At 46.9% G+C, this 15832-nt stretch overlaps 1 protein-coding gene across 3 annotated transcripts in view; it reads right to left on the reverse strand.

The window, feature by feature from the left end:
- The window catches only part of LOC139233089 (complement C1q tumor necrosis factor-related protein 7), a 90231-nt gene that overhangs the window by 16424 nt on the left and 57975 nt on the right, over positions 1–15832 (reverse strand). For all 3 annotated transcript variants that reach the window (XM_070863628.1, XM_070863619.1, XM_070863611.1), the window contains one exon: positions 7224–7481. In XM_070863628.1, coding sequence (XP_070719729.1) covers positions 7224–7473 — 250 coding nt within the window. In that variant the 5' untranslated portion in view covers positions 7474–7481. The remainder of the gene's footprint in view (positions 1–7223; positions 7482–15832) is intronic.

Genomic DNA, 15832 nt, shown 5'->3' on the forward strand with positions numbered 1-15832 from the left:
CTGGGGCTGCGTGCATAAGGCTGCCTCCCACGCCCAGCTCCTGCTTCCTCCCGACCCGACCCGACTCCCGCTTCCCCCCCCACCCCACCCCCCCGCCCCTGGGCTGGACCCGACCCGACCCCCCCCGGACTGGACCCGACCTGCACTCCCCCCCCCCCACCCCACCACCCGACCTCCGACCTGACCTCCCTCTCCCTCCCTCCCTGCCCCCGACCCGAACCGAACCGACCTCCCTCCCACCACCCCCCCGACCCGTGCTCCCGACTCCCCCCCTCCCCCACCCGGACCGGACCCGACCCAACCTGACCTCCCTCCCCCGGCCCCCGACACGAACCGAACCGACCCGACCCGACCCGCGCTCCCTCCCTCCCCCCCGCTACCCGAACCAACCCGACCTCCTTCCACCCCCCCGACCCGACCCGCACTCCCGACCCCGACCCGCGATCCCGACCCCGGACCCGACCCGACCCAACGCCACCTACCTGTAAATCTGGTGCTGGGGACGGGCCCTGCCCGAAGTCTTGGGCCCGGCTGGGCCCGGCCCGTTCAGCCTCCCTCCCCCTTCTCCTTCCCGCCCCCCTTCTCCTTCCCCCTTCTTCTTCCCCCCCTCCCCACTCTTCTCCTTCCCCCCTCATTCCTTTTCCCCCTTCTCTTTCCCCTTCTCCTCTCCCCCTCCTTTCCTTCTCCTCTCCCCCCTTTCCCCTTCTCCTCTCCCCCCCTTTCCCCTTCTCCCCCTCCCTCTTCTCCTCCTCCCCCCTTCTCCTTCTCCCCCCCTCCTCTCCCCCTCTTCTCCCCCCTCCCCCTTCTCCCCCCCCTTCTCCCCCTCCCCCTTCCCTCCCCTTCTCCCCATCCATCCCCCTTCTCCCCCATCCCTCCCCCCCTGCCCCCCCCTCTCTCCCTCTACCCCCGTCCTCCCCCTCCCCTCACTGTCAGAAACACAGACACTGACAGACAGAGAGAGACATACACAGACAGACAGACAGAGAGATAGAGACACTGACAGAGACACACGGGGGGGGGGGGGGGGGTCATCCCAGCATGCTGTTGGAGGGCTCCCGGTGCGCAGTCGGTAAGTAGAAAATGTTTTATATTGATTTTTTTTTAAACAAAATTATTTCTTATTAATTTTTTTTGATTGATTTATTGGTTGATTTATTGATGTTTTTATCATTTATTATTGATGATGGCTCTTTATTTGTAAAACTGGTGTTTAATGTTTGTAAACTTCCCTTTAAACCACCACCCCCCCATTCCCTACGCCTGATTTGTAACCTACGCCTGATTTTCTAAAGTGTAGACAAGGTTTTTTCCAGCGTACAAAAATCTTCACTTACTCCATTCTAAGTTAGTTTGGAGTAAGTTTTCACTGACGAAACTTTGAAAATAGGCGTAAGTGGCCGGACACGCCCCCTTTTGAAAAAAAATTCTGTTCCAAAGTGAAACTGTTCTAACTGACTAGAACTGGAGCAAACTAAATGCCGAGAATTTGAATTTCTAAGATACTCCGTTCTACACCAGTTGCTCCAAAAAATCAGGAGCAACTGAGGCCGAAACTTGGGCCCATAGTTTCACCTCATCCTCACACAGTTACGACAGCTGCGAACCTCACATGCACATCTCACAATTTGCACCCACTGCCAGCTATTCAACCCTGACAGCCATATCAACCGAACACATTGCACCACCTTCACTGACAAACCTCCCTTTCTCTTGCAGGAGAAGATGGCTCATACTTGCAGACAGCAGCAGCTAACCAGTGGGGGATGGGCGCTGCTCCATATCCTGACCCAGTTGGAGGAGACGGTGCTCGCCATTATTGGAACAGCTGTGACTGAGGCAGCGGCTGAAACCAATGAAGATGATGGTATGCTCATACTTAATCCTCCTTCTCACATCCCACATCCCCCTCATCCCACAATCTCTTCTGATTTATAAGTTGCTGATTGTGTAAGAATGTACCTCTTGCTTTCCCCTGCTTCTCTCACCACAGCACTACCCTTGTGCCTTTTTCTTTTCAGACACCCAAGAGCTCCAAACTGGGCTGGCAGCAGTAGAAGAGGAAGAAGACAGTGATGAAGAAGAAACACAGTCACTCAATCTCACACTCGTAGCCACCAGCTCAGATACAGACACTGTGTGTACTTTACAGGGTAGCATAGAGGCAGGATCTGCATGTGGTGAGACACTGGGCACGAGTGACCTGCAGCTAGGGCAGGGGAAATAGGTAGCTCAGGTGCCAGCTCCCCGGAGGACGGGATCGCACACAAGTTCTGCTGCACAGAACTCAGATGAGGACTTTGATGGGGTGGCGTACAGAACAAAACTGATGGGTATGCACAATGAAATGCTTGGTGCATTGGCAGGCCTGTCAGAAAGCCTGAGTGCAATGTTAAGGAACTTGGAGGTATCCGGTGCCAATTTGGCACAGGGCTTTGCGCAGAGCTTGGATATCATCCTTTCCAGCATGGCAGTAATGGGTAACTCCATTAGCACACTTGTGGACCCAACCATGATGTAGTGTCTGATGGCCGATGTTTCAGCTTCCATTGCAGCACAGCAGAAGCCTCCCAACATCTGAGTGCTGCAATGGGAGCACAGACTGAAGTCATGCTGCCTGAAGACTGCTGCCGTCGTGGCTGTGGTTACCAGTATTGAAATGGACTTGCAGGGTGTCACAGCAGTCTAGCAATCTGTCCTCCAACAGATTACTAGGATTGCTGTGGCGCCAGCCCAAGGGAGTGGCAGTGGCTCCGTGGAGCACGAACCTGCTGTCCTCTCAGGCTGACAGCATTCCACCAATGCCCTTGCTGTTGCCTGTCAGCAGCCAGCCCAGACTGCTGCTGCCCATGCTGAGGTGGGGCAGTCCGAAGCCGGGCCTACTAGCTCCAGAGCTGCTTGACGTCATCCTACAAGGCCTGCTACAGATGGTCCAGCGGACTGCTGCAGAATGAAACTTGGTTACTGCCAAGATACCGAGCATTGACTTGCATGATGTGCTGAGTATGGTCACACAACAGCTGGACATTGAGGGAGTATAATCCTTTCCGATTGTGGTACATCTTTGAGTTCAATGCGGCACCCGCAAAGCAACATGTGTGCAGTCAATGGCACCCTGCAGCAAGGGGAAGTCTGCTATCCTGGCAAAGCTGTGTGCTCGCTCCACCTGCTTCTCCCTGGCAAGAAAGAATGAAATGTATTCACCTCTATTTGCTGACAGAGCCTCACTCACCTCCCTTATGCATCGGTGAATGGCAAACTGTAAGATATTGCAAATGTCGCCTGCTCCATCCTGGAAGAAGCCCAACGCATAAAAATTCACGGCAATGCCGTCCTCAACCTGCTCCAAGGCTGCAGATCTGCCTGCAACAGGTGGCAGATTTCAGTGACCACGTCCTTAGTGAAGCGGAGATTCCACATGCATTGTTTCTCGCTCAGATGGAGGTTGAGGTTGGAGAATTGCATCCTGAAGACCCTGGGTGGATATAGCCTCCTGCTGAGAGCCATTCTCCCCTTTCTCATCCTCTTTCTTTGAGCAGCTTGTCCTACTGTGTGTCGCCTCTGCTCATTCTCCCTATCATGCTGCATGCCAAGGGAGATACAAACTACAGCACCATGTCTGGGTGCAACTGGTCTGAGCAGAAGCTTTGAAGTAGCCTGCCACAACACTCCCTGGAGACTTCAACAACTTCAAATCAGACACCAAACCACTAACCACTTCTACAAACTCACCAAGAGCCAGTAGAAATCAATCAGCAACTAACCTGAAAGCAGATGATGATCCCTATAAATAGTGCTGGTGGGGTTCCTTCACACTGCTGAATACATGTTCAGCTATGGGAGGTTAAGAGAGGGCATTAATTCCAGCGTTGAGGTCTAAAATGGCAACACAAGGGTCAAATCAGTGTTGTACGCTGATTGAGGTCACAATCTGCATACGTCCGACCAGTTCTCGGGTCATTTGCATGCTGGAGGTGGGCTTCCTGACCTTCTCTGAGGAACCGTTCCAGATAGGAATATGCTGCAGAGGGAGGAGGAAAGCAAATACAATTTTTTGTCAAAATGTTTTTCCTGTTGTGGATACCAGTGCACACTGAGAGCAGTTGCACAGGTTTCTCCACAATTCAACCCTTTAGGACTTCTCTGCAGAATGGATAGGTAAATGAGTGGGGACCAGACCAGAAGGAGAGAAGGCCGCTTCTTGACCTCCCCCGTCCACTGAGGAACGTTGTGGGCATTAGTATTGCTATCCTGGCCAATATTTATCACTCAACCAACACCACCAAAAACAAATGATCTGGTCATTTCTCTTATTGCTGCTCGAGGGATTGTACTGCATTCAAAATTGCCTGCAAAACAAAGTGACAAATTGCAAAAGTAATTAATTGACGTAAAGCGCTTTGGGATGTCCTGAGGATGTGAAAGGCAGAAAGAGCAAATTCTTTATACCTATCACATTCCTAAATTCTGGAATGCTTTTAGGTTGTCAGTTTTTTTTAAGCTGTTGGTCAGTTTTTGCCAGCTGCTCTTCCCTAGTAAATGGCTCAAGAATCTCATGTGTGAGATTTGAGTAAGAACCTGCCCTAGGGCAAAGCACAACACACGGATGGTAAGTCAGCTTTTGCAAGTACGTGGACTCTCTGTGGGTTTGTAGGTGGATAAGTTGCAACAAGTTCCAAATGTTATCAGGAATGCGAGCTTAATAAAATATATTTATTTGGGGGCTGTACCCGCCCTTAATTTCTAACCTTAATTATCACTGTCGAATTTTGAAACAATATCAAATTGAAATATAATTTATTGGAATAGTGGCCGCAAAATTGGGCACCGTAGTGCCCGACTTTTGGGTGCTATGGGTACCATTTTGTATAAAAATGGTGTTTATGCATACGCCGGACGGCTAACAAGGCAAGGTAGCATCTCTATAACAGGCAGAAGTCCCGCTCCATCAGTGATTCTCCCCAATCACAAAGCCTAGGTCACAGACTGTAATAAAATTAAATGAAGTATTCACTTATTCCATATATGAGCGGACATATTTTATGCCCCCAGCAAAGGGAGGAGGCACGAATGTAGCAGAGCATGTCCCCAAGCACATTTCCAACCGTGTCTGCCCAGCTCCACAGGAAAACTGACAAGATGTAGCCAGAAAGCTTAAGCCTATTTTTATATTTCAGAAGATTATTAATATAAGGAAGCATAAATGAGCAAATTGCTCTAATTTGGCGTAGAATTGAGTGATGACTATTGTCCGAATATGAATAGATCCAAATGGAACAAATTTGAACAGTTCTGTTTAATGTTGTTCAACTTTATTAAATTACATGAAACTTTAGTTATCTTTTTGCTTGTAAAGTTTTGTGTGTTTTTTTAATTCAACTATCGATTTTAAAAAACACATGTTCAACCTTTAACATACTTATTCATCTACACTATGATGTTTATCACCAGCTGGACAAAGCTGTCTGCAGTTTGTGAAATTCTCTTCAGAGCCCCAGATTGAGTTCAGCGTCTGGAGGCTCTGGAATCAAAAAGCACTCCACAGCATATTAACTAAAGACGGGTGAACTGTGTCAATATGACTTTTCACATGGTCTTTCAAGAGATTGTGTATTGTGGGCTCGAATATATATATTTTTTAAATGAAACAGATTGCAAATCTGGGGCTGGATTACAAAGAGGTGGAAGTTATACTCGAGTTATACGGAGCTCTAGTTAGACCGCATCTGAATTACTGCATTCAGTTCTGGGCACCACATTCAGAAAGGTTACATTGCCCTTGGAGTGGGTGCAATGCAGATTCACCAGAAAGGGTTAAAGGGTTAAATTATGAAGAGAACTTGTATTCTCTTGAGTATAGAAGATAGAGTAGATAGAGAAGAACTATTTCCTCTGGTGGGGGAGTCCAGAACAAGGCAGCATAACCTTAAAATTAGAGCTCGGCCGTTCAGCGGGATGTCAGAAAGCACTTCTTCACACAAACTCACTCCTCAAAAAAGCTCCTGAGGCTTGGTCAATTGGAAATTTTAAAACTGAGATTGATAGATTTTTGTCAGGCAAGGGTATTACGGGATATGGACCGAGAGCAGATAAATGGAGTTAGGATGCAGATCAGCCATGATTTAATTGAATGGCATGACAGGCTCGAGGGAATGAATGGCCTACTTCTGTTCCTATGTCACTTTAGTGAGAAATGCCAGAAGTGACGGCAGGTGGGGGGGGGCAGGAAGTCACCAAATGGATCCTCACCCAATGCTCCTCCCGCACCCACCCCAGATCCACCCAACAAACCTTGCTGAGCACATTTCCATAGCTGAAAGGTTGGTCTGTTTCACATTCATAGTGCAGATTGGTTATAGCTTGAGATGGTTTCATAGTAAGTTCAATAAAAAGTACAAATTAGAGGCATTCATATTAAAGGAAAATAAAATAATCTAGTACAGACAAAGCACAAATTGAGAAAAAATTGGGAAGGGAATTTATTTAAGGTTAAATAAATAAACTTTGTGACAATGCTGCTAGGGAATAGCACAGAGCAAACACCAGGGAGAGGGACAGAGAGTGTCACAGAGCAAACACCAGGGAGAGGGACAGAGAGTGTCACAGAGCAAACACCAGGGAGAGGGACAGAGAGTGACACAGAGTAAACACCAGGGAGAGGGACAGAGAGTGACACAGAGTAAACACCAGGGAGAGGGACAGAGAGTGATACAGAGTAAACACCATAGAAAGAGGAATATTGATCAAAAACATAAAGTGATATAATTTTTGATCTTTATAAACCAGTACAAAATGGGTAGTGTGCCTTGAATGCACGTCCAAGGACATTGGCCCAAAGTTTGCTGGAAATTGGTCCTATCTCCATAAAACCAGAGCTGTGGATACCAAATAGGTACCTTGGTGCAGCTCATTGGTTGGGGAAATGGAAAATTCCATTAAAATTTAATGCATTGGAGAAAGGGGGTAATTGTAAGTATGTATAAGTTTTATTCATGGGGAACATCACTAAATCTGTGAAAGTTGCTCTTAGATTTCACATATTTTAGCAGAATTTACCAAAGGTTCCTTCAGATTTCCATTGACCCATGCAATTTTTAGGTGTCAAGCAACTGTATTGTGATTGATATATTGCAAATGTCATTTATAATTATTTCTAACATGGCTGATTTGGTAAGATAATTATATTGCTACAATAGCTAACATAAAAAGGAAAGTAAATGCTGTACCTGATGTCCCTTTCTCCCCCTTTTCACCCTGTCTGCCATCTCTCCCATCTCTGCCTGGAAGGCCGATGCGTCCATGAGGCCCAGGGGTTCCATGTGCTCCAGGTGGCCCTAGTGTTCCGGGTAAGCCGGGAACACTACATACTAATTTGGAGAAATTACTGGTGTATCTTCGTTCTCCCTTGAATTTGCTGAGAAGAGTCTGGCCTGCTATGCAGTACACAAAGGCTGCCAGGTAAAGCAAGGCAAACATCTTGCGATCTATAATAAAAAAGCAATTATTATACAGCGTGCTTTAATATAGCTTGATAATGACACATTATCACATGAAATGTTCATGCATCTACATAACATGAAATAGTGCTCACTGCTGCCGACTGATGTCAAATGTAGCAGAGATGGATCAAGTGATGAAATAATAACATCACAAGTAAACAGAAGAGAAGTCCCTAACAGCATTTTGAAGAGAAAACTGAACTTTCACTTTTTTTTAAGCAGGCGCTGATTAGATTTAAAATAAACTCAACCAATCAAAAAAGTCAAATAATAATTGTTCTTTAATTTTCTGGTCGCCAAATTTTGCCTCAAGGGTTCAAGAAATTCACGGCATAGTCTGATACCTTTCATGTTATATCTAACAGACAGACATCCTTTCCTTCTCAACTCTGAACCAAGGCCTTCCTGCCCTGGAAAATGTAAAAGTTTTATTTTGGTTTTATTTTATCTATCACATTAAATATCTTATAAACCTTTACAAAGGGGTATTTCAGTGAGGCCACCTAGCATTGTATCACATGTGGGTGACATGTTAAAATTAACAATGCAAAACATTAAATTAAAAACAAATAAAGCACTCCTCCCCTCTCCATGCTACGTTGCTGCCCATTTTAGGCATGGGCTGAAGGAGGGTGAGTCAGTGCAGCATCAGGGCTAGTTTCACAGGACTTGTGAGCCATATATGACCCACAGGCCATTGTTTGAGCACTTCAACTCTATCAGCTCCCCTCTCTTTTTGAGGCTGAAAACTCCCTAGTATATCACGTCATTCCTTATAGCTTTTGCCTCTGACAATAAGGGGTGAATTTTTACCTGTGAGCCGGTCAGGTGCGTTGAGGTCGCATAATGGGTCACTATCCTGTACTTCCTATCAGCGCACTCTCCACTGTTTATTTAACTTAACGACATCAATAAATTGAGTCATGCGGGTTTCCCAGTCAATTAACTGGAGCGGGTCTGATGACGTCAGATGACTCGGCTTCAGCTCACCTATTTAAAGGAGCTGTGCACACATCAGAGTTGAAGGTTGCTGGAGATGGTTCTGAGGCTGTTGTGATATACTTACTTATAATAAAGTAATGTAACTGAGTACTGTAGACAATGAGTAAGTGTGACCTTAGCTCCTTTATTCAAACTCCAGAGTGTTGGGACAGCATGGGAAGCCTGCTTATTTACAGTGCTCCCAAGGGATTCTGGGTTTCCTTGGGATTCCAACAGGTATGTCCCCTGGTAATGGCATGATACAGGTTGCCTAGGGTTGCATACATGACATCACTCCTTCCCAAAGTCAATAGTACACTTATTTACAGGGTGAGATGATCTGTGGCTTTTTGCTCCCTTTTCGATCGTGGCGGTATAAATGCAGGTGTGGATGAACTGGTTAGAGCTTCGCTGAGCTGTTGAGCAGCTGGCCTTGCCAGGCTGCTGGGAATGGTGAGTTCAGCTTCGTGGTTGACCGTGATGTCGGTTGCCACTTGTGTGTGTGTTGCAGGGTCGAAGTTGGTGGTATCCTCTTTGGGTTGCTCGTGGCTGTTTGTGAATCACAGTTTGATTTGGTCCAAATGCCTTCTGTAAGTTAGTCCAGTAGCAAGTTTGACCTGAAACACCCTACTCCCTTCTTTGGCTATGACGGTGCCAGCAAGCCATTTTGGACCATGTCCATAGTTGAGCACAAATACAGGGTCATTGACTTCAATATCGTGTGACAAGATCATGGTACATGCTTTGTTGGTGCCGCCTGTCCACGACGTGATCATGGAGATCAGGATGGACAAGAGAGAGCCTTGTTTTGAGCGCCCTTTTCAATTGCAGCTCGGCTGGGGGAATCCCGGTGAGCAAGTGGGATCTTGTGCGGTAGCTGAGCAGGACTCGGGACAGGCGGGTCTGCAGGGAGCCTGCCAAAACAGCTTTGCTTGATGGTTAGTACTGCCCGTTCTGCCTGGTCGTTGGATGCGGGCTTGAACGGGACAGATGTGATGTGCTTGATCCCATTGCGGGTCATGAATTCCTTGAATTCAGCACTGGTGAAGCACGGCCCATTGTCACTGACAAGGACATCAGGCAGGCCGTGCGTGGCGAACATGGCTCGTAGGCTTTTGATGGTGGCAGTGGACGTGCTTACAGACATTATTACACACTCAATCCATTTTGAATAAGCATCCACAACAACAACCAAAAACATTTTGCCTAGAAACAGACCCGCAAAGTCAACGTGGATCCTAGACCACGGTTTGGAGGGCCATGACACAAACTTAATGGTGCCTCTCTGGGTGCATTTCTCAATTGAGAGCAAGTGTTGGATTGGCGTATGCATGACTTCAAATCTGAGTCGATGCCGGGTCACCACACATGGGATCTGGCTATAGCTTTCATCATTACTATGCCTGGGTGGGTACTGTGTAGGTCGCTTTTGAACGTTTCCCTGCCTTTCTTAGGCAAAACCACGCAATTGCCCCACAAAAGACAGTTCGCCTGTATGGGCATTTCGTCTTTGCGCCACTGGAACGGCTTGATCTCTTTATGCATCTCCACTGGACGCTGGACTAGCTCCCATGGAGGACACAGTTTTTTACAAGAGACAGTAAAGGATCCTGGCTGGTCCAGGTCCTGATCTGGCGGGCCGCAGCGGGTGACTTTTCATTTTCAAATGCATTAATCACCAAGAGCAAGTCTGCAGGCTGTGCCATTTCCATCCCGGTGGTGGGCAATGGTAGCTGACTGAGAGCATCAGCGCAGTTCTCTGTGTCTGGTCTGTGGCGGATTACATAGTTACATGCAGACTGCGTGAGCACCCATCTTTGGATGCGAACAGAGGCATTGGTATTATTCCCTTTGCTCTCTGAGAATAGTGATATGAGCGGCTTATGGTCAGTTTCTAACTCAAACTGAGACCTAACAGATATTGGGTGAATTTTTTTCACCTCGTAAACACATGCCAGAGTTTTTTTTTCAATCATTCTGTAGGCCCTATCGGCCTTGGACAAACTCCTGGACGCATAGGCGACCGGTTGCAATGTTCCCGATTCGTTTGCTTGTTGTAACACACACCTGACCCCATACGAAGACGTATCGCAAGCTAGCACTAAACGTTTACAAGGGTTTTACAGAACAAGCAGTTTGTTGGAACATAACAGATTTCTGGCTTTCTCAAAAGCAGCCTCTTGTGATTTCCCCCATACCCAGTCATCTCCCTTGCATAGCAGCACATGTAGGGGTTCTAGCAAGGTGCTTAACCCGGATAGGAAATTATCGAAATAATTGAGGAGTCCCAGGAACGACCGCAGCTCCGTCACGTTCTGTGGTCTCGGCGCGTTTTTGATGGCCTCCGTCTTGGCGTCGGTGGGTCTGATGCCGTCTGCCGCATGTCTTCTCCGTAAGAACTCAACCTCGGCGCCAGGAAAACACACTTAGAACGTTTCAACCTGAGTCCCACGCGATCTAGCCGACTTAGAACCTCTTTCAGGTCCTTCAAGTGTTCGATGGTGTCCCGACCTGTGACCAGTATGTCGTCCTGGAAAACCACAGTGCGCAGAACTGACTTTAGCAGGTTCTCCATGTTCCTTTGAAAAATAGCCGCGACCGATCGAATCCCAAACGGGCATCTATTGTAGATGAACAGACCTTTGTGCGTGTTGATGCAGGTGAGGCCTTTTGAAGATTCCGCCAGCTTCTGGGTCATGTAGGCCGAGGTCAGGTCCAACTTGGTGAATGTTTTTCCGCCAGCCAGGGTCGCAAATAGGTCGTCTGCCTTGGGTAGCGGGTACTGGTCCTGTAGTGAAAAACGGTTAATCGTTACTTTATAGTCCCCACAAATCCTGATCGTGCCATCGCCTTTGAGAACCGGAATAATTGGACTGGCCCACTTGTTGAACTCCACTGGCGCGATGATGACTTCTCACTGCAGCCTGTCCAGCTCAATTTCCACTTTGTCTCGCATCATATAAGCCACTGCCCGTGCCTTGTGGTACCGGGAACCAAGTGGATCTGCACCTTCGCCCCAGAGAAACTTCCAATGCCTGGCTCAAACAACGACAGGAACTTGCTCAGAACCTGAGCATATGAGGCGTCGTCGTTGGACGAAAGCTCTCGGATGTTTTCCCAGTTCCAGCGGATTTTTCCCAGCCAGCTTCTGCCGAACAGTGTGGAGCCATCTCCTGGTACAATCCATAGTGGGAGTTCGTGCACTGCTCCATCATAGGAGACTTTTACCGCTGCGCTGCCAATAACAGGGATCAGCTCTTTAGTGTAAGTTCTTAGCTTGGTATGAATGGGGCTAAGCTTGGGCCTGTGTGCCTTGTTGCAATACAGCCTGTCGAAGGCTTTTTTGCTCATGATAGACTGACTCGCATCCGTGTCCAGTTCCATGGATACTGGAATTTCATTCAGTTCGACTTTTAGAATGATCGGTGGACATTTCGTGGTGAAGGTGTATACCCCGTACACTTCTGTCTCCTCGGTTTGAGTCTTTAGTTCAGCCTGATCCGCCATGGATCGATCCTCCTCTGCAACGTGGTGGTTTGCAGGGTTTGAAGCTCGTCTGCACATTCACTGGAGGTGTCCCATTGTTCCACAGCCTTTGCACACAGTGTTTGAAGCGGCATTGATGGGCTCGATGATCACCTCCGCAGCGCCAACAAGGTGTTAACTGCCTCGCATTAACGTTTCATGGCGGACTCTGAGGTCGTGCAGCTGCAGGCGTGTACGTTCTGCCATATGCATTCCTGCCTGAAAATGACGTTACTTTGTGTACAGTACTTGCCGATGTATCTTTATGCTGCGAAATTTGTTTGGTGTTATCGCTGGTGGACATAAATGCCTGGGCTATCGTTATGGCTTCGCTCAGGTTCGGTGTTTCATCAGCCAATAGTTTGTGAAGGATAACCTCATGGCCAATGCCAAGCACAAAGAAGTCTCTTAGCATTTACTCAAGGAATCCATCGAATTCGCAATGTCCTGAAAGGCGTCTTAGTTCGGCAACGTAGCTTGCCACTTCCTGGCCTTCAGACCGTTGACACATATAAAATCGATACCTTGCCATCAGAATGCTTTCCTTCGGATTTAGTGCTCCCGGACCAGCGTACACAGTCCTTCATAAGATTTGGTTGTTGGTTTCACCGGAGCTAGAAGATTTTTCATGAGGGCATAGGTTGTTGCCCCACAGACGATGAGGAGGATCGCCCTTCATTTGGCAGCGTTCTTGTCCTCTTCCAGCTCGTTGGCCACGAAGTATTGGTCGAGTTGCTCCATGAAGGCCTCCCAATCGTCCAACATCGAAGGGCTGAATGGCATACTCCTGCACTTATTTTTCTATATCCCCTTCTGCGAATTTCTCCAGGATACCAACAGTTCTCTGCATTTTTGCGTGATTGTTCATTATCTCGTCGCCAGTTGTTATGCTCATAATAAAGTAATGTAACTGAGTACTGTAGACAATGAGTAAGTGTGATCTTAGCTCCTTTATTCAAACTCCAGAGTGTTGGTACAGCATGGGAGGCCTGCTTATATACAGTGCTCCCAAGGGATGCTGGGATCCCTTGGGACTCCAACAGGAATGCCCTCTGGTGGCGGCATGATACAGGTTGCGTAGGGTTGCATACATAACATCTACGACATCACGAAAGCACACACACACACACAAGATGGCCCCATTATATCATATGACTTTATTGCTATACATCAGTTGTTGCAGTCATCCACTAGATGGAGCTATATTATATAAGAACGTAAGAACATAAGAAATAGTAGCAGGAGTAGGCCATTTGGTCCCCTCGAGCCTGCTCCGCCATTCAATAAGATCATGGCTGATCTAATCAAAGGCTCAGCTCCACTTCCCTGCCTGCTCCCCATAACTCTTCGCTCCCTTATCGCTCAAAAATCCGTCTATCTCCACTTTAAATATATTCAATGACCCAGCCTCCACAGTTCTCTGGGGCAGAGAATTCCACAGATTTACAACCCACTGAGAGAAGAAATTCTTCCTCATCTCAGTTTTAAATGGGCGACCTCTTATTCTGAAACTATGTCCCCTAGTTCTAAATTCCCCCATGAGGAGAAACATCCTCTCTGCATCCAGCTTGTTGAGACCCCTCAGTATCTTATTTGTTTCATAGAAACATAGAAAATAGGTGCAGGAGTAGGCCATTCGGCTCTTCAAGCCTGCAGCACCATTCAATAAGATCATGGCTGATCATTCACCTCAGCACCCCTTTCCTCTTTTCTCTCCATACCCTTTGATCCCTTTAGCCGTAAGGGCCATATCTAACTCCCTCTTGAATATATCCAATGAACTGGCATCAACAACTCTCTGCGGCAGGGAATTCCACAGGTTAACAACTCTCTGAGTGAAGAAGTTTCTCCTCATCTCAGTCCTAAATGGCCTACCCCTTATCCTAAGATTATGTCCCCTGGTTCTGGACTTCCCCAATATCGGGAACATTCTTCACATATCTAACCTGTCCAATCCCGTCAGAATCTTATATGTTTCTATGAGATTCCCTCTCATCTTTCTAAACTCCAGTGAATAAAGGCCCAGTTGATCCAGTCTCTCCTCATATGACAGTCCAGCCATCCCTGGAATCAGTCTGGTGAACCTTCGCTGCACTCCCTCAATAGCAAGAACGTCCTTCCTCAGATTAGGAGACCAAAACTGAACACAATATTCCAGGTGAGGCCTCACTACGGCCCTGTACAACTGCAGTTAGACCTCCCTGCTCCTATACTCAAATCCCCTAGCTATGAAGACCAACATACCATTTGCCTTCTTCACAGCCTGCTGTACCTGCATGCCCACTTTCAGTGACTATTGAACCATGACACCCAGGTCTCGTTGCACCCCCCCTGTTCCTAATCTTCTGCCATCCAGATAATATTCTGCCTTCGTGTCTTTGCCCCCAAATGGATAACCTCACATTTATCCACATTATACTGCATCTGCTATGCATTTGCCCACTCACCTAACCTGTACAAGTCACCCTGCAGCCTCTTGGCGTCCTCCTCACAGCTCACAACACCACCCAGTTTAGTGTCATTCGCAAACTTGGAGATATTACACTCAATTCCTTCATCTAAATCGTTAATATATATTATAAAAAGCTGGGTTCCCAGCACTGAGCCCTGCGGTACTCCACTAGTCACTGCCTGCCATTCTATTCTGAAAAGGACCCGTTTATCCCGACTCTCTGCTTCCTGTCTGCCAACCAGTTCTCTATCCACGTCAGTACATTACCCCCAATACCATGTGCTTTGATTTTTCACACCAATCTCTTGTGTGGGACCTTGTCAAAAGCCTTTTGAAAGTCCAAATACACCACATTCACTGGTTCTCCCTTGTCCACTGTACTAGTTACATCCTCAAAAAATTCCAGAAGATTCGTCAAGCATGATTTATCTTTCATAAATCCATGCTGACTTGGTCCGATCCTGCCACTGCCTTCCAAATGCGTTGCTATTTCATCCAACATTTTCCCCACTACTGCTGTCAGGCTAACCGATCTACAATTACCCGTTTTCTCTCTCCCTCCTTTTTTAAAAATTGGTGTTACATTAGCTACCCTCCAGTCCATAGGAACTGAACCAGAGTCCATGGAATGTTGGAAAATGATCACCAATGCATCCACTATTTCTAGGGCCACTTCCTTAAGTACTCTGGGATGCAGACTATCAGGCCCCGGGGATTTATCGGCCTTCAATCCCATCAATTTCCTAATACAATTTCCCGCCTAATAAGGATATCCTTCAGTTCCTCCTTCTCACTATACCTACTGTCTCCTAGTATAATCAGAAGGTTATTTGTGTCTTCCTTCGTGAAGACAGAACCAAAATATTTGTTCAATTGGTCTGCTATTTTTTTGTTCCCCATTATAAATTTACCTGAATCCAACTGCAAGGGACCTACGTTTATCTTCACTAATCTTTTTCTCTTCACATATTTATAGAAGTTCTTGCAGTCAGTTTTTATGTTCCCTGCAAGCTTCCTCTCGTACTCTATTTTCCCCCTCTTAATTAAATCTTTAGTCTTCCTCTGTTGAATTCTAAATTTCTCCGAGTCCTCAGGTTTGTTGCTTTTGCTAGCCAGATTATATGCCTCTTCCTTTACTTTAACACTATCCTTTATTTCCCTTGTTAGCCATGGTTGAGCCACCTTCCCAGTTTTATTTTTACTCCAGACAGGGATGTACAATTGCTGAAGTTCATCCATGTGATCTTTAAATGTTTGCCATTGCTTATCCACCGTCAACCCTTTAAGTATCCTTTGCCAGTCTATTCTAGCCAATTCACACCTCATAACGTTGAAGTTACCTTTCCATAAGTTCAGGACCCTCGTTTCCGAATTAACT

The sequence above is a fragment of the Pristiophorus japonicus genome, chromosome 2, assembly GCF_044704955.1.
Source record: "Pristiophorus japonicus isolate sPriJap1 chromosome 2, sPriJap1.hap1, whole genome shotgun sequence".
In the NCBI taxonomy this organism is placed as follows: Eukaryota; Metazoa; Chordata; class Chondrichthyes; family Pristiophoridae; genus Pristiophorus; species Pristiophorus japonicus.